The sequence below is a fragment of the Pollicipes pollicipes genome, unplaced genomic scaffold, assembly GCF_011947565.3.
Source record: "Pollicipes pollicipes isolate AB1234 unplaced genomic scaffold, Ppol_2.1 Scaffold_7231;HRSCAF=8579_pilon_pilon_pilon, whole genome shotgun sequence".
NCBI classification, from domain to species: domain Eukaryota; kingdom Metazoa; phylum Arthropoda; class Thecostraca; order Pollicipedomorpha; family Pollicipedidae; genus Pollicipes; species Pollicipes pollicipes.
In genome coordinates, this window is record NW_023597034.1 from 14214331 (window position 1) to 14232793 (window position 18463).

Sequence of the window (18463 nt, forward strand, 5' to 3'; positions counted from 1 at the left end):
GCAGTTATGATAGCATTAATATGAGCATATTCATCTCTCAGGATGAATATAAATCATAACTATAAAGAAGTTTCCTCGCAATATTATTTCTTGTTATGTTTCTGTGACCTACTGCTTATGTCAGCAAACGAAAGGCCACTCAATTACTTTCTGGTCTGGATGACGTTTTCCGGTCCATGAATATTTGAACTGAGATGGCAAATATCGGTATATTTGCCGTATAAGAATCGGTGTACCATAGGTGTACCACTGGCCAGTTATCTAAGATTTTACCTAATGTGTGTGAATGCGTTGAAAATGATATAAGATAATGCACAAGCTATGTATTGTTTACAGGGGTGCTCCACATTGGTATGAGGTTTGAACTGCGATGGACAGAGCCATGACCAGGCAGTGAAACTCACAACCATATCCTTTTTGGAGGCAAACGTAAAGAGGTCACACAAATATTCTTTTAGAGGCAAATTTAAGACCATGTCCTGAGACGAGCTGCGCACAAAAGCGAGCTGATTTAAATTACACCTGCCGCATTCTTTGTAGCAGTTATGTTGCTGGCCCATTGTCAACTGGCGTTGTTTTTGAACGTTGCCCTGACTAGGCATCCACGGAGCTATTTACCAGGCTTGTAAGAGTGCAGCTGAGGTCTCTCATTAAATCACAAATAGCGCTGCACCCCAATAACTGGCTCGAGCCAGTTGTAGCTGGTTTCTAGAGCGGCGCCGAGCGGGAGCGAGAATCGTGTGCCAGCATAGAAAAACGGTACATTGAATGCTTGTTATTCTCATTGCCGAGCAACCCATGGGCGTCTCACCCAGACCAGGATGGGCAGTTACCCCGTGCTGTAAGACACAAAAGTGACCATTGCATCGCGTAGGAAATTCGAATAATGACTGGAAATCGCCTGCGCCTCCTAGCCGACATTTTAGACGCTTGGCGAAATACGCCTCTGCGTCAATGAATGCCGACGTCTGCCTGGAGGCCGCGAGGAATAGAATGTCGTCTCGAAGTCGCTCACGATTCTGCATTGTTTTCCGGATACAAAAGCGGAGCGGCGGGATGGTGCGGCACCCAGACCAGCGGTGTGGTCGGACGTGCGAGGAAGCGCCGACCGTGCTCACCAGACTGACGGCTGAGACCATGGGCGCTCAGCAGCTGACAGCGCTGGAGGAGAAGCAACGCGAGGCCGGCGAACCCCTTCCGGCCAGTCGCGAGCGCTGGGGAGCACAGGTATGGCTGACCGGCACCTGCACAGCTGGTACCCGAACTCGTTATACGGGGACAATTGCAAAAGCCCTACAGGAAATGTAACCGTTTGCTTTCTTGATATGGCAGACTGCGAGACGGCGAGACGCTCAAGATGACGGTCCAGTGGTGCTTGCTTTGTTGTTGTCTTATATAAAAATCCAGTACATCAGATATTTCGTCGCACAATTGGTGTGTCCATGAATCCCTGCTGAATCAGCAGCTTTTGCCTTCAGTGCGACGTCTGTTTTGTGTGCCGTAAGATATAAATGCTGGTGGCACATTTATTGTAATTAGTATACTTTAATATATATTCGCTAACCGATTTTGTTTGGGGCATGCATACACGATGATTAATTGCACTTGGAAAAAATTTTGGACAAATTGTGCAAGTCCACTGGATAGAAACGCCATGTCAATGGAAGAGCTTGCGAATCGCCATAGTGGTCAGAAGACCTCCCTGACCTGACGCGACTGCTCTGGGGTGCATGTCCGGCCACTCGGATCGCCATAGTGGTCAGAAGACCTCCCTGACCTGACGCGACTGCTCTGGGGTGCATGTCCGGCCACTCGGATCGCCATAGTGGTCAGAAGACCTCCCTGACCCGACGCGACTGCTCTGGGGTGCATGTCCGGCCACTCGGATCGCCATAGTGGTCAGAAGACCTCCCTGACCTGACGCGACTGCTCTGGGGTGCATGTCCGGCCACTCGGGTCGCCATAGTGGTCAGAAGACCTCCCTGACCTGACGCGACTGCTCTGGGGTGCATGTCCGGCTTCTCGGATCGCCAGCTGGCATTTCCGGCCACTCGGATCGCCAGCTGGCATATGTTCCTGGTGGATCTAACGCGGCGTTGTCCCATTGGGCTATGAACTCCCATCAACCAGAGAGATAGAATATGCGGCCGGGCAGACAGGCAATACGAGGTGTAAATTCGCGGTGCGACTTAACCCTATCTTCATGAAGTGGTCATATTGCGACACATATTTTGTCTTTTCATAGATGTTCCCCTGACCATTAATGCTCATGTTGCCACGTCCAAAAGCTCAGTTTTGCATAGCCTGTGTTTAGCAGTAGTGGTGACATTTATGTTCTGTGACATTAGAAGAGGTTAGAAGTAGTGACATTTAGACCGTGTAACATTAGAAGAGGTCGGCAGTGTTGACATTCAGGCTGTGTGATGCGTATAAACTGGCATGGATGAATCTAGGAGTGTTACAGAAAACGGCTTAAGTGCTAAGCTTTCCATGTAACCAGAGTGAAAATTGCAATTTTAGAGCAAAACTGATGTATGCTTGAAATGGAACATGTTTTAACCAACAGCAGTTTCAAAGCATACATTTCGTCAGTGGCACACGACAGCAAGAACTTCAAGATATTTGATAAGCATTCCTCCATGCATGCATAATATGTGTTTTTTCCATCATCCTGCCAAGTTGTGCTGCGACTGTTATCATGCGCCCTATTTATTTATATTGCGCATATGATAGACAAGATTGTACACTGTCCCTCTTCCCGTGTTTATCGCATGATTGGTTCATACGTTAGTGCGACTTGCGCTGCATTGACTGGCTTCACTCGTTTCCGTGCTCCCGGAGTTTTATTTTTCACAGGTGGCTGTAATAGCCCATGTCACTGACAATTTTTCTTAGTAAAATTCGTGAATGTGTCTGTGCCTTTGACTTACATTTTTTATTGCTGATTGTTGAGTGGCAATTCGATTGTTAAGTGACTGTCTGATTGATCGATGTTTGATCAGCGTTTTAGGTGGGATTCATTTGGTATAGTTTGCTAGGCGTTGCATGGAACACTATATTCTGTAACAAGGTCAGTTCTTATTTTATATTCGCTTGTTATTGGGTATTAGAGTGCGGGAGCATAAATGGATATCCTGACATTCTTGGTAAGTTCATGTCTAACCTTGTGCTCGGTTTGGGCCCATGATACTCTTTATAATTAGTAATCTGGGTTGTGAGCTGCCAGTAGCATGGTGCCCTATATTAAGTGCTAAGATGTGGGAGCTTAAATTATCAATTGTATTGACATGTTTTCATTGGCTGAACCGGTATATATTCAAAGCGCCCTTAATGTGCATTCGCGTGGCTTTTATTCCCGCACCTTAGCTTTTTAAGCCGCAATTTGTGCTTAACTTTGTTCACTTGTGAAGATGAGCGCGGCTAAAATTGTTGAGCATTGTCGTAATATATTCGAAAGATTGCTCGGTATCTTCGTCTAAGCGGTACGTCATGGTTACCATACTGATGATGAGTTAGTTCGGGGATAATAATGCACAATGCGTGAAACCGATGAGTTTAAAACTTCTCTTGCTTACAACATGCTGCTTTCATGTCGGCTCTTTTGACGCTACCTTGACGTGAGGGATTTACCAAGCTAAAGAGATATTTACCATTGTATTCGTGTGCCATGGCGGGGCGCACTGACCCTTGTGCGTATTATTTTAGTTGGGCTGAGGCGGTGAGAGTTTTAAAACCTTATCAACGTTTGGTGCAAGGCAAAACTTGCATGCTAGATGTCCTTTTCCGAACGCCAAATGGTGAGTCATGGCAGTAATTGCACTCTGTTGAGTTGGACGCTATTTCCTGAACGTGATTACGTGTTGCCTTTTTGAAGAGTACAGATACTTGCGCATGGACTACAAAACCTGGGGATCAGTGTGACGGACAACAAACTGGACTCTTGGACTTTAGATTTACTCTTAGTGCACCGGCATTTCTCCTGCTCGTAATGACTTGGCACGGCATCTTGTTGCATCCTACAGGAGCCGATACGTTTGCTAGTACCGGGATTTTTAACTCACTGCTGTGACATTTTGGCGTGTTGTTAATTAGCAGGCGCATTTGCACTAACGCACATTAGAGCAGGCTTTCGAGAGCAAATTTTGAAACCGTACTTTCTCAATGCGGATAAATGTGACAAGTTACTTCTGAACGCCGTTCCAAACTGCTGCTCTTGGGAATTTTGTTTTATGCTGATCACACACCTATTTTTCTCATGTTGTAGCATTGTAGTGGAACTCGTTTAGGTATAATTCTGTAGTAACAGCATGTTCTTGTACCGAACTATGGGAACTTAGTCAATCGATCCAGCCAATGTGACTTGATGTTTCACTTGAGTATGACAGCAAATGACATCACATCCATGCCTGATACAAGAATTTGCACCATATGCAAGTCTGAATAACTTTTTGTATCGTCAGCTCAGTAAATGATAAAATGAACATTCAACCAATAGATAAATTAGATGACACTCTTTTGATGGCCTTACGCCTCGCTTTCCTGTAATGGGACATCAAACGATACGTTGTTTTGCATTATGACCACGAAGGTGAAAAGCAACCACGTCCGGAAATTGCCAGCACCACTCAACAATATTTGGCTTTCACTGTGTCAAAAATTCAACGGTCGGTCGATCCTAAGTCCACTCGACATGACACTGCAAATGGCTAACAGCATAGAATAACTGGTTCCTGATCCCATTTGATATTCACACATCAAATCTTGCATGGTGCAGGCTGTTTGTGAATTATGATACCTGTCACGGACACAGGGTGCTCTGACGAAAATTACAGGCCACCCTGAGCCAACTCAAAATAGTGGCGCACTTGTAGCTCTGTTAACAGATTGGGCTCCGAGCTTAAATGATTTTTGTCCACACCCTACTGTGGCTTCAGACTACTGGTAGTCCGCACTTGATGTTACAAGCTAATGGTGGGTTCAAGTTCAAGCCTGAGCCATTCTTCGGTTCGCGTCCGTACGATATAACACAATGCAAGGCAGTAAGCGGCTTAGCCCAAGAAAATGTTCTAAGCGTCCATGTTTGATGTTTTGGGACGGTATCTGGTTGTTGTGCCACGGCAAGATTTGAGGCTTTATCTGGCTGTTGTGCCACAGCGAGATTTGAGACTATATCTGCCTGTTGTGCCACGGCAAAATTTCGGACTACAGCTAGCTGTTGTGCCACGGCGAAATTTGAGGTCATATCTGACTGTTGCGTCACGGCAAGATTTGAGAGTATATCTGGCTGTTGTTAAACCGATAAGGTTGACTTAACCTACACCTAAAACCTGATCTATTTCGGCCACTTCAGCTCTTGCTACGGATAATTGATTAAATCGTTTGATACAAATTACGGCCACCCCAATCATACTGCGTTACTTTCCCGCACGCCCCATGGCTAACAAGAACTCAGTTTTTGTATATCTTTTGACCCCCAGTCGTGTGATGTGAACATAGACATGCTAAAGTACCCCTTCTTACCCGTGAGAACGGATGGACGGAGCACAAAGGGAGGCCTCCCGATTGCGCCGTCAATATATGGTTTTAGAAGTACGTCAAGTCCGGAAAAGAATCGTGGAAATGTGAAATAAACAGGCTGTGGCTTGGAGGTACCGTTTATGCAAGGCGGCCCAGCAAAAAGTTAACACGTTCCATTCAATAGGGATAAGCGACAAGCATATTTCTCGCGCAATGGAGGCTGCGGTGGCATTTGAACACCCATTCAATGCCAGCCCGTGATAAGAACAGTGGCAATCGTCACTGATCTCACATTTGTCAAGCCGTCACACTGCAGGTGCCTACTTGAGGACGAGAACGAATATCTTGTCGTTCTCGTCGTGGCATTCCACCTCAGAGCGCTACATTGCTCCCGCCCTGATACCGTTCTGGGCGGTCCCGAGGCGACTTCGCGGGATCGATCGGGACGAGGCGAGGAGTGGCTTCTGCAGGACGGCGTAGCACCGCACGCGGCGCGGACAAGGCCGCCGCAATGTGGCTTCTCTTGCCCTTGCCCTGTCGCCCCAGACTTCATGCTAGGCGGTGACCAAAGGAATCGCGACCCAGTGCAGACAAGACAGGGAGCCTTTTCAAACTCAAGGCCACCGTACAGGGAACCTTCTAAAGGTCAATGTCACCGCGAGGCTTAGTATGGGGCGCATCACCGGGGGCGGTCGGCCGAAAAATCGACTGTCTACTGCAGGGTCAGCTGTTGCCCGCCCTGGGTCGCCAGGGGACCATCTGGAGCGCCTCTTGTTCTCGCAATTTGACGGGTGTTGTATCGCTGATGACTACCGTTGCCGCTGATCTTGTTTTGTCATTCAGTTGGCCGTCGAATGCCAGTAGAGTCACGACAGTGCGACAAGGGTACTTGCCACTGTCGAACTGTTGAGGGGAGCGTGGGTCAACTTTTATCTGGGCCGCCCTGTACTTTTAAAAGCTGCCGCACATTACAGCCAAATTTGGTTTATCCCAATTCAGGTGCTGTCATGCGAAACACCTGCCACACATTTGCAGACTAGCCTTACATATGACGCCGTTGACATAACAAAAACACTACGTACCTACAGAACAAAAGTGACACTCCTGCTAGGAAAACTTGATTTATGCAGAAATATGTAGTGTGACCTTCTATGCCGATCGTAGCCGACTTTCGATCTTACAGGATGTACTGATAAAAAGCTATCCGAACTGAACTTGCCCGGCGATCATTGGTGTGCATTCGTGTAGATCACCCGCGCGTGGAATAGTCCGCCACCAGATGTAAGATCAGCGAGCTATTTTCAAGCAGGTTTGTCGAACTGGTTACAGGCTGATTGAGCGAATCGCGCTGACTAGGTGTTTTTCTTTACTAAAGGAAAGACTACACATCTAAAGATATTGAAGCAAACATCAGATTTTGATGAAATAGGCTCAGTATAACTATTTGTTTACTTTCAAGTGGAAAAGGTTACTCTAGACAACACTTTTAACTGTTGAGTAAACGTGCTTTTTTGCTTAAACGCAAACGTGCTCAAACGTAATCAAACAGTGACGCTTTTTTCAAAGCGTCACTGATTACATTATCGTACCTTGCACAACATTGATTGAGAGCCAATGAACAGCCGTTATATGCGGAAATCGTGCTCAGAAACGCCAGATGTGAACGACTCAACAATTGTGTTTCTATTGGCCTTGAGCACCGTATGGCTAATGGACTAACAGCATTTGAATGACTTTATTATGGGGTCATAGATGCCCGGGCGATCTTGAAATAGTGTCCCCGAAACAGGGACGGATCCAGAATTTCGTCCATGGGGGAGACCACGCAACATTGTGGGGCCCTGGAGTTTGGGGCCCCGACAAAAAAAATATCGTTGCACTTCGGTCATTACATTTTAAGACAGGTTGTGCGCACACACACACACACACACACACACATATATATATATATATATATATATATATATATATATATATATATAGGTATACATATATGCACACACAGGATGCATAAATAAGTATGTATACTTATTATATAAGCATGCTTATTAATTTCTTTAGTAACTACGTAACCCATCTTACTGTGCACAGCCCTATAAAGCTAGGCGTGCTACGTATGCATACACATAGAGCTCACTCATTTTCTACAGATCATGTTACATGCTGTGATTTTAAGGCTAATTGTTTCGGAACACAGACAAAATAAACTTGAGTTGGCTACTAACGATCATCAAAACCAAGGATTCACTCGATACTTAATTCCTAGGTTACGTATTTACGGCTAGCCGGCTGGGTGATATAATCAGCTGATGGCTGATGACTAATGCATAATCTATTCTTCGTTATAAAGGAGTACAACATTTCCTAGCATTCAAAATATGTTAGGAACGTGATGCACTAGTATAATAAGTGTCACGCACTCAATAGCCACTGGAAATGACTCATACGACGTCGGTGGCATGTGAAATTACGTTCGGCAATTGCGCGTAAAAATTCATCGACGCGTATTTGACCGCCGCTCTAAGGCGAAGGAACCAGGGCCAATAGGGACGGAACCTGAACGATCATGGGTGCCGCAGGAGGCCAGTAAAGTAGCTCCCGTCAGCAAGTATAGGGTCCTCAGAGCAAGCAAAGGGAACCCAAGACCAACGTGGTGGACCCCTGAGCGACCAGACGTGCTCCGGCATGCCAACACAGAAGGCCCCGGCCAGAGCACGAGACCCTCTGAGCAAAGGGAACCATCTAAGACCATGATCTGATACCCCTGTGCAATCAAGAGTGCACGGGCACGTTAACAACGCGTGCCTCGATAGAAGTGAAAAGTCCTCCGCAAATGAGACTAAAGAGATAGAGCCCTCAACCAAAGTAGAGGGCCTCTGAGCATCGTGTGTCCCTGTGCCTTACCTTATGAGAGCCCTAGCAACAGCACAAGGCTCTCCAAGCAAGTGGAAAGAACCAGAGACTTACATGAAGGGCCCCTGAGCAATTTAGCAGTCCCTCGGCATGGCCCATGGGGCACGGTCCCGTGCCTCCCTCCCCCCTTGCGTCCGCCACCGGCCCGAGCAGCTTAATAGATGAAGTCCGCTATGAGCATAGGGCCATCCACTCAAATAAGAAATGCTTACGACACATTGTGTAGGGCTTCGAACGATCGAGTGCGCCCGAGCAGTTTAAGATATAGGCCCCCGTCAAGAGCGTAGAGCCCTCCATTCAAATGGGATGTGCCCTTGACCCAATGTAGAGTCCCCGAATGATCGTGTGTGCCGGAACAGGTTAACAGATAAAGTTCCCAAAAAGAGCGTAGCCCCCCCCCCCCCTATTCAAATAGAAGGTATTCAGGACCCAATGCAGATGACTCCCCGAATGATCCAGTGCGTCAGAACTGGTCAACACATATGGCCCCGTCAAGGGCGGAGGGCCCTCCATTTAAATAGGAAGTACCCAAGACCCAATGTAGAGGGCTCCCGAATAACAGAATGTGCCCGAGCAGGTTAACAAATATGGCTCCCCACAAGAGCGTAGGGCCCTCCATTCGAGTGGGAAGCACCGAAAACTACGTAAATGGCCCTAGAATGGTGGAACGTGCCCGAGCAGGTTATCAGAGGGGGCCCGAGTACAGCGTAGAGCGCTCCACTCAAATAAGAAGCACCCAAAACCCATTGCCGAGGGCCCCCGGAAAGATAAAGTATAGCTGAGAAAATTATCAGATGGCCGGGGCAGGAGTGCAGGGCCCTAAATTTAAGCTCCAAGACCCAATATTCATGGCCCCCAAGCAATCCAGTGTGGCCAAAGCAGCGAACAGATGGGGTTCCCGACAAGTGCGCAGGGCCCTCCATTGACATAGGAAGTGCCCAAGACACAATGTGGGGGCCCCCGGATATTCGAGTGCCCCAGCAGTTTAACAGATTGGGCCCCAAAGAGCGGAGGGCCTTCCATTTAAAAATGGAGTACCTTAAACCAGATCGAATTGGCCTGAACATCTTATCAGAGGGGGCCCCGACAGGAGCGTAAGGCACTCCAATCAAAAAAGAAGTGCTCAAAACCCGGTGCGGAAGACCCCGGAAAGATGGAGTGTACGCAAACAGGCCATCAGATGACCCGGATAGGAGCAGAGGACCCTAAATTCAAACACCAGGAAGATGTGCAAGGCCTCCGAGCAATCCAGCGTGGCCGAGGAGGCGAACAGAGGGGGCCCGGGCGAGTGCGTAGGGCTCCATTCAAATAGTATGTGCCCAGGGCCCAATGTAGAGGGCCCCCGAACGATGGTATGTGCCCTAGCAGGTTATCAGATAGCCGCCTCCCCCCAAGCGTAGGGCCCCCATTCAGAAAAGAAGTACCCAAGACCCAGTGAGGAGGGTACCCGAACGACTAAGTGGGCCCAGCAAGTCATCAGATGGGCGCTCGACAAGAGCGTAGGCCCTAAGTAAGTGACAGAGAGTTAGAAGCGCCACAAGTGTGTCGGTAGGTTAACCAAGGTGATTGACAAGAGTGCTCCGGCACGCTAGCAGGAAGGGCCCCAACAGCAGCGCAGGGCCCTCCCAGCAAATGCAAAGAAATAAAGGGCAACGTGGAATGCTCCTTAACGATCAAAATGATCGTACAAATGCGCATATAGGTCCCGGGAAGCAGCATGGGGCTCCTAGACAGTGTAGTCGGGCTTAAAATTTCCAGTACACAACTTTTCAAATCATTGAATATTTTTTTGACTTTGCACAGACCCTTTACTTTCACATACAGCTGTTCTTGATCACCTGGAAGTCCAGAGGTATCCAGTTTTATTGCGTTTTGTGTTAAAAAAACTGCACCTATCCGGTTGGCTACGAGCCACTCGGAGCCAATGGACCCGTGCCCCCCCCCCCCTCCCTCTGGATCCGCCCCTGCCCCGAAGTAGTCCCCGCACATCTTCGCGGACGTGTAGCTCAGAAACTAGAGGTGTTCAGGTCTTAAGAAGAGCAGGGCTGTAAACTGCACCGAATGGCCCCCAGGAGGGCTATTTCAGCTCAAAACGTCATGCAAATTTGGAACATCGCCTTTAAAAACGGCATGTTCGTACGTAACTTGCTTATGAACTAACTGATGAGTTCGTCGCTATGTTTAGTACATACGCTGACTCGGAAATCGGAAGAACCATGCTGTGAATATTTTTACGAATGCACACATACACGCATATAACAGAGGACATCAAACCATAATTGGCATATACTGATTGTCGTGCTCTTAAGTATTTTCATCATACATTTTTAGGGTAACCAGACAACTGACCCAGAAATCACGAAGCCAGTGACAACAGAAACAGTAAAATTGAGCCAGTGTCAACTGAGCCGGTGAAAACTGCTCCAGTCGCAGCTGAACCAGGAACAACAGGGTCCTTGTTAACTGAATCAGGGGGACGACCGCACCGTACCTCAAGGCTAACTGATAGAACTAACAAAGACATCTTCATACTTGCAGCATCTATCTGTAACTGGGCGTAATTGACATATCCAGACGAAATGCCAGCCATTGTCTCAGGCACGCGGCACCCTGAGGTCCCTATAACCGCGGCGACCTGTGACTCTATGAGCTTTCCTACTCTCCGCCGCAGTCGGCAGCTGCGTGGTATGTATGAATGTATTGACGTTTAAAACACTACCCAGCATGAAATGGCTATTCCGAGCGTCGGGTGTCTGACTGAGTGTCGAGTCGATAAAGGTAAGGATACTGAGCGTTGACTGTCGAGTCCATAAAGGTAAGGATACTGAGCGTTGAGTGTCGAGTCCATAAAGGTAAGGGTACTGAGCGTTGACTGTCGAGTCCATAAGGTTAAGAGGTGAGACATGTTGAAAAGAACGCTCGTGGCAACAATCACACAGGGGTGCATCAAAGGCGCACACTTCAGGTAACCAAACACACACACACACACACACACACACACACACACACACACACACACACACACACACACACACACACACACACACACACACACACACACACACACACACACACACACACACACACACACACACACACACACACACACACACACACACATATATATATATATATATATATATATATATATATATTCATCATGTTCCAGCTACATGCGAGTTCCAGATGTAGTACAAATGTGACTCCAGCTAACTCCTGTCCTCTTTTACCAAAGTCGTCTAGTTGACTGTATTCCTAGAACATCCGCCACCGTCAGCAAGCATAAGGGTATCCTTCTGACCCCTACGCGCCCTCTCCCTCTTACCACCCTCCGCTGCCGTCCGCAAATACAAGGCTTGCCTGTGGCTACCCCCCCCCCCCCCCGTGGCCTGTGCCCCCCGCCTGGCCTCTGCCACTCTCCAGCAGCTGCTCAGGAAGAACTGATAAGTGAAAATGTGGTTAGTGATCAACAATAAATGCAAAAATGACAACTGAAACCCTTGTAACTTCTGTGTGACCTCCGTCACGGCCGACCGGTGCTCGTCTATCTTGTGACCTCCACCGCCATTACCAAATTCATCAGTTATTCAGTTATTCCTGCAACCATGCTGCTTCTCTCCTCAGTGTGACTCCCGCCGCCCGTGTGCCGCTACAAGGGACAATAGCGATCCCTGTGACCCCATCTACCATCGGTAGATGCTCGCGGCCTTCGCCTCGTCCATGACGACGGCCCAGCATGTGGCATCCGGCTGCTTCGGCGCGCTGGCCGTTGACCACATCCAGCAGGGTCACGGCACGCTGCCCGCCACCGACGCCCAGCTCACCTTCTTCTGTGAGTGACGGGGGACGCGGCGCCGGCCGGCCGGCAGGCGAGCGGGGCAGGGGGTGCCGGTTCGGCCGACGAGACGGCACGAGACTATTGCGGCACGGGCGAGGGCGGTGCTTGGACGGTGGGTGCGGATGGAGGGTGCGGACGGAGGGTGCGGACGGTGGGCGCGGATGGTGGGTGCAGCGGAGGGTGCGGACGGTGGGTGCGGATGCGATTTTGTGGTCACGACGGTCGTGCAATACTCGGTTAGACGTCACTTTTGCAGTTCGTGAAGCACATTCACAGAAATGTGTTGGTGGCCGGGTGGCGGTCATCGCAATGGGCTGACAACGTGCAGCGAAGCCGCAGTGTGCCGCGCCATTGTGTTAGGGGACAGCTATATTGCACGTACAAAGGCTGCATGGACAAATGTGTAATGTGTATGCTTATGGCGAATATCAGTCAATGCTGCTGAATGTCTTGTTTCGTTAATGCTACACGGTGGTGAGTGTTCACAAGTTTATCCTTTAACGGATCGACGACCCACCTAGATGTCTATGATGCCCTCATATACTTCTGCTTTAGATTTCATGCGTGAGCGATGATTATTCAGCAGGGCCTAGTCTCCAAAACATCTCAACACATCTCAGTCAGGTTCCGTGTCCACCACGCCGTTGTCGGGCGGCAGCAGCTGTGATCATTCGATGACGGCCACGTGTGATGGCTTGCATTCGTCATGGGAACATGCCTCGATGCCGAGTGTTTCGTCAGCGCGAGCTATCCGTGCGGTGCAGCAGGCGACACGGGCGGCGCTGCCAACGACAACTGCGGTCGCAGGCCGTTCCGCAGCGAGTTTGCGTGGAGGGCTGACACAGGCGGACGCCTTTGTGACCATCTGTTGTGCTTATGAGCTCACCCGTCTTCTAGCCCGTGGGGACACGGCGCACCTCTACACACGCGGCCTCAGCGCAACACGAGCGGGCTGGGGTCACGCGATGGCAGTGTTGAGATCGTGACGACTCATGAACATTGCGAAGCTGGCTGGCTTCGGAATCCGTTACTCGTTGCGGTTGTTTCACGTCCGTTACCGTGGAACGGAATGCGTGACAGAATCTTGCTGCGCAGCGCCTAGTTTTAGTGGGATAAAGGCGTTGATTGAATCACGGTCTGTACCTGTGGCGACACGGAAAATAGTGCCCACAGATGACGCAAACCTATGCCATTTTTGTTCAGTTGTGAAATATGACGTTTGAACACGCAGGCCAAACATGATGCGTGCCTGCTTCTGCCCATGGTCTGCAAATGTCAGACATACCTCAGACCAGCTGTTTACGAGCTGTCGTCAAAATAAGATAAGATTCTTGCCTTCACAATTTGGAGCCATTTTAGAATAACAATGGATTGCATCGTGAAAGCCAAATTTCAGTCGTTGACATTACGCGAGTGCGTCGATGCACAAACGCGAAGACTTATTGTCCATACCCCATTCAAGCAGTATGGAACAAGAGAACAAAACAAAACGATATGAAACATAAACCAGCTTCATGCTCGGCAGCCGCTGTCGGCACCAAAAAGCTGCATATGCTGATCTGGTGTGTCTTTTTGCATAGTTGTAAGATCACCACCCTCATACATTATATGAACTGGATACGTGCTCTCCAGCATGCCTTCAGGCACTGCATTCGTTGTACCGAATTACGAACAATCGGACAACGTAAAACTCTATTACTTAGCATTTATATCTGTTGAGTGTATGCAACTTATACCCTGTCAGAACTCTTTAAAACTTCAGTCGTGCCAGCATGTAACTAAGTCATTTGCTGTTCAAGCCTGCTAAAATGCATGCTATGCTAAGCGCTGAGCAGTTACAGGCTCCGGTGATTGCAAGTCAACCCCTGCCTTTCGTTGACTGTTATTTTTAGTAACCGGGTCATTCTTTGCGTGGGACAAAACGTTCAAAACTCTATCTGTTGCCAGGCTGGTGAGCCTGCGTCACGCGAGCTCACCTTTCGGGAAAAAGCAACGAATGTTTTGCCGATGTTCCGTGCTTTTATCTACCGTACAGCAAGTTTTAAATCCAATGAAAGCTTGGCTGTTTTTCGCAATAAATTACAACAACCCAATTATTTGAGATTCACCGACCAATTGTTGAGCGCATAGTTAAGCACGCATTTGTTGAGCACAAGAACCATTTTCAATTGCGCCTAAATGCTATTTCAAATAAACCTATGTTGATTGTTCGACACAGTATAGTTACAGGCAAAATGGTGGGACAGTCAACTCGAAAAAAGAAGAGGAATTGGGCTGATAGAAGGAAAGAACGAAGGTACTGGTCAGAGGCGTACGCTTAAACATCTAAAGGAGGGGGCATGTATGCTGACATTGAGGAAGCATCATACAGAGAGGAAAAAGTTCAAAATTTAACAGAACAAATTGCCATACGTGCCCCCTCCTGGGCATACGCCTCTGGTACTGTTCAATGGATAACGTAGCTTTGGTCAATTTTCGAAAGCTTTGTAGATATTCATCTGCTGTTGGGTGTAGTTACTTGAACTGTTGAAAGTAACTATTCACTACATATCATAATCTTCTCATGATACGAAATATCCGTTTTATACAATCGTACAATTTCGATATTTCCTTTTTACATTTGAAATGCTTCTATTGAAGGGAATAGGCACTACCAAATTGCCCCGGGTTTTGTGGTTGGAAATGCTTAGTATCGTCCAGAGCAAAAAAGCACTAATGCTCGTCATTGAACGTTTTTAGGATGCCTTAATATGTCCTCGTAATTGGTGCTTGAGCATAAGCTCGGCAATGGCAAAGATCATAACATCGAAAGCGACGAAATGGCTTTATGATCGTTGCCCAACTTTATTCTTTGTAATTGCTCAAGCTAAAAATTATTTTTGATGCATCACCATACGCTTGCAGAATTGAGGCATAATCGTGTAGCAGCTCACTGAGGAGGATTCGAAGCATTTCCGAACGCAGAGCTATGGATGGTTTGAGTGGGCCTGATTCCCTTAAATCGACAGCATTTGATTTACAACTTTAACACCTGTTCACATCATATTGCCTTGACTGTTAGGCTGAAGTTCAGCATCTGTATTGATCGTTCTTCAAGCCTTTATTTGGCTGCAAATGATCAACTTCTCGGACGTTGCTCGCACACTGTTCGGTCGTGGCCGCATTCTGTTGACCTTTCTACTACAGGTGCGGTTGGGGAAACCGTGCGACCTGACCTCTGAAGGTCGTTCCGGTCCGTGGCAGAGTCCACTTCTGGAATATTCCTCGGATCGACATCGTAAATATGGTTTTCCTATTATTTCAACCTTCCCGTGTAGGACTCTTTGTCGTCTTGGAGTAGTTCGTTTGAGCCGTTGCAAGTCTGGGAGCAGGATGCGCTTGTTTCCTCGATCCATCGCCGGATGCCGTGAGTAACGAGGGCGGGTGGGTAACGCAGAACAGCTTGATCAGGGGACTGGGAGGAGGGCCTCTGACGCCACCGGACGGGGCTGACTCTTGGCTCTGGGCTTCCAGTGACGTCATACTTTCTGGGCCTGCTGGTGGGCTCGCTGGCCTCGGGCAGCCTGGGCCACCGGTTCGGCTCGAGGAACACCATGCTGTTCAGCCTGCCGACCTGCCTGCTGGCCTGGGTCACCATGGCCTTGGCGCCGTCCGTGCACGTCATGGTCGCTGGTGAGTGGGTGGACCGTTAAGGAATTAAGGCCAGCAGATCAGGATTACGGCCGTTGATGCGGGCGCCGGTGGTGAGCATGGTCGTTTGGTGCCGAACGCGGCAACATGTTAATGTCGTTTGTTAAGTAGGCCTGGAAAATCGTCCCTTTATAACTTAGGCAGCGAGGCTACTTTACATAAAAGAGCGAGAACGCAAGTTCAGCAATGCATGCTTGAACAATGATGCAATTTTAAACTGAAAACCCCGGTCGGGCCATTACAATTCTTTGGGGTTGTCGATTTTACCACCACTGATCGCAGCTGCGCGCATTTTTAGCAGCGGAAACTGCAATGCTTTGCTAGTGCCGTGTGCATGGGTATGTGCAAGTCAGCTCTTCACTCAAGCGCACTTTGTCGGAAACTTCGCAGTTTGAACAAACTATCCACTACTCGCAGTGCACGAGAGCTCTTCATGGGCTTTGATGTTTCAATAATGCTTCGTTGTCACCAAAGACTGGTCACCAAAGACAGGAAGTCTGCCAGGACGCTCGCGGACTGAACTGAGAGCCGATGCTTCTATTAAATACCGTGTTATGCCGTTTGCAACGTGCGTTACGTCGTTGCCGTTACGTTCAATGTGTTGTACACACGTCACATAGCGCTGCTTGTCGAGCAGCGGAACAAAAGCTTCCATCGCTGCGCTCTGCCACCAAGTCGTCACCACTCGGCAGTTATGTCCTGATTCGCGCGGCGCTCGTCCGCTCACCGGTTTTCAAACTGGTTTTCACCGGTATTCGAACTGGCAGGTCGCATGTTGAGCGGCTTCGGCGTATCAATGGGCCTCTCGTGCAACATGCTCTTCATCTCTGCCACAAGCAGCCCCAAGTACCGCGGCCTGCTCAGCAACATTCCAGAATTCGTGCTGACGATCTCCATCATCCTCACCTTCTTGGCGGGCAAGTTCCTCGTGTGGCGGCACTGCGCCCTGATAATCGGAATCAGCATGAACGTGTTATCGGCCGGCTTGCTTGGCGTTCTGCCGTCGGACCCACTCTGGCTGCTGGGCCAGGGACGGCTGGAGGCGGCGCGCCAATCTCTGCTCTTCTACCGCGGCCCGGACGCCGACACCAGCCAGCTGAAGGCGCGCGCCGCCGCCGAGGCCGAGACCGACCGGTGCGCGCCGCCGGCGTCGACGCTCGAGAAGCTGCGCTCGCTGCGCCTGCGCGAGAACCTGACTCCTGTGCTGCTGATGGCCGCGCAGATCGTCGCCTTCGTTTGGATGGGCGCGGCCGTGATCCAGAACTACGCCGTCGTCTTCATCCGGCGCGTCGGCATCACGATGGACCCGTTCACGCTGGCGATGGTGATGTCAGCCAGCCGACTGCCGATGGCCATGATCAGCTCGCTGCTGGTGGATCGCTGCGGGCGTCGACCGCTGCTGATGGTCTCGTCGCTCGGCATGATCGCATGCCACATGCTCATGGCTGCCTACTTCCTGGTGCCGGCGTTGGCCGCCAGCTCTGTCTTGCCTATCGTCTGCGTGTTCGGCGCCATGAATTTCTTCTCGCTGGGCAACGGCCCAATCACCTGGGTGCTGATTGGCGAGCTGCTGCCCACGCCGTTGCGAGAGCTGTGCGGCGGTTGGCTCACAAGCTTTTACGCAATGTTAACGGTGGCGCAGCTGCAATCATTCCCGGCGCTGCTCGCCACGCTCGGCGAGGCTGGCGTTTTCCTCTTCTGGGCGGTGGTAGCGGTCGTGCACCTGGCGTATGTACTGCTGCTGCTTCCCGAGACGAGCGGACTCAGCACGCAGCAGATCGAGCAGCTGTTCGTCTCGCGTCCGCTGGTGGACATGTCGCGGCTGGTGGCGCGCGTGGTCCGCCTGCCCATTCGCCCGCTCGGTGACGAACTGCAGTCGCCGAACGAGGTCTGAGCGGCACTGGGCCAGCGTGCGGCGCCGGTCGGCCAGCTGCCCTCCCCGGCAGCCGGCCGCCGCCGGCGTGGGGGAAAGCACACACTACGCTTAGCGAATCGAGGCTGTTGATCAAGGCTTGTCATGTCATGTTGGTCGTGCCGCCTGTAGAGGCACCTCGGCGCGCCGCCGTCCCTGGGAACGGCGGCGTGGATGTCACGTCAGATGATTGTATTAGAATGAGTGTTGTGTGAGTGTAAGCCCAGAAGAAACAGCGAAACGCAAAAGTGCAATGCTTCAGTGTGCTGCTTTCAACTAATTGCTTCAGCTGCAATGACAAAGATACTGTCAGGAGTGAATTGGGTAAATAAACATATCTATAACATGCAGTGTGCTGGCAGAAGATGTTTACAAGGAGACAGCAAGCCAAGCGAGCCATGAATCCATTTGCATGAACCAGTCACCTAACAAAAATACCATAATAAAAATGGTGCGCGAGATGATACAGCAATGCAGCAACAGCGCTGTTATGCTCACCCGGTTACTAGCCAGAGACGACCAGTCCCCGGAAAGCACTCAGGGAAAAGCACCGCACCCAGCCCCCAGTTCCGTCCGGTGAACGATCGACATGA

The 18463-nt window shown here is 49.7% G+C and overlaps 1 protein-coding gene across 1 annotated transcript; it reads left to right on the top strand.

Annotated features, from left to right (window-relative positions):
* Positions 1-1044: 1044 nt before the first annotated feature.
* On the top strand, positions 1045-18216 carry LOC119110647 (facilitated trehalose transporter Tret1-2 homolog; the record flags this gene model as incomplete). The annotated part of the gene is given in 4 exon segments (XM_037234547.1): positions 1045-1227; positions 12127-12262; positions 15782-15940; positions 16726-18216. Coding segments are annotated over 4 exon segments (1605 nt in total), but the record flags the coding sequence as incomplete, so codon positions are not given.
* Between the last annotated feature and the right edge of the window lie 247 nt (positions 18217-18463).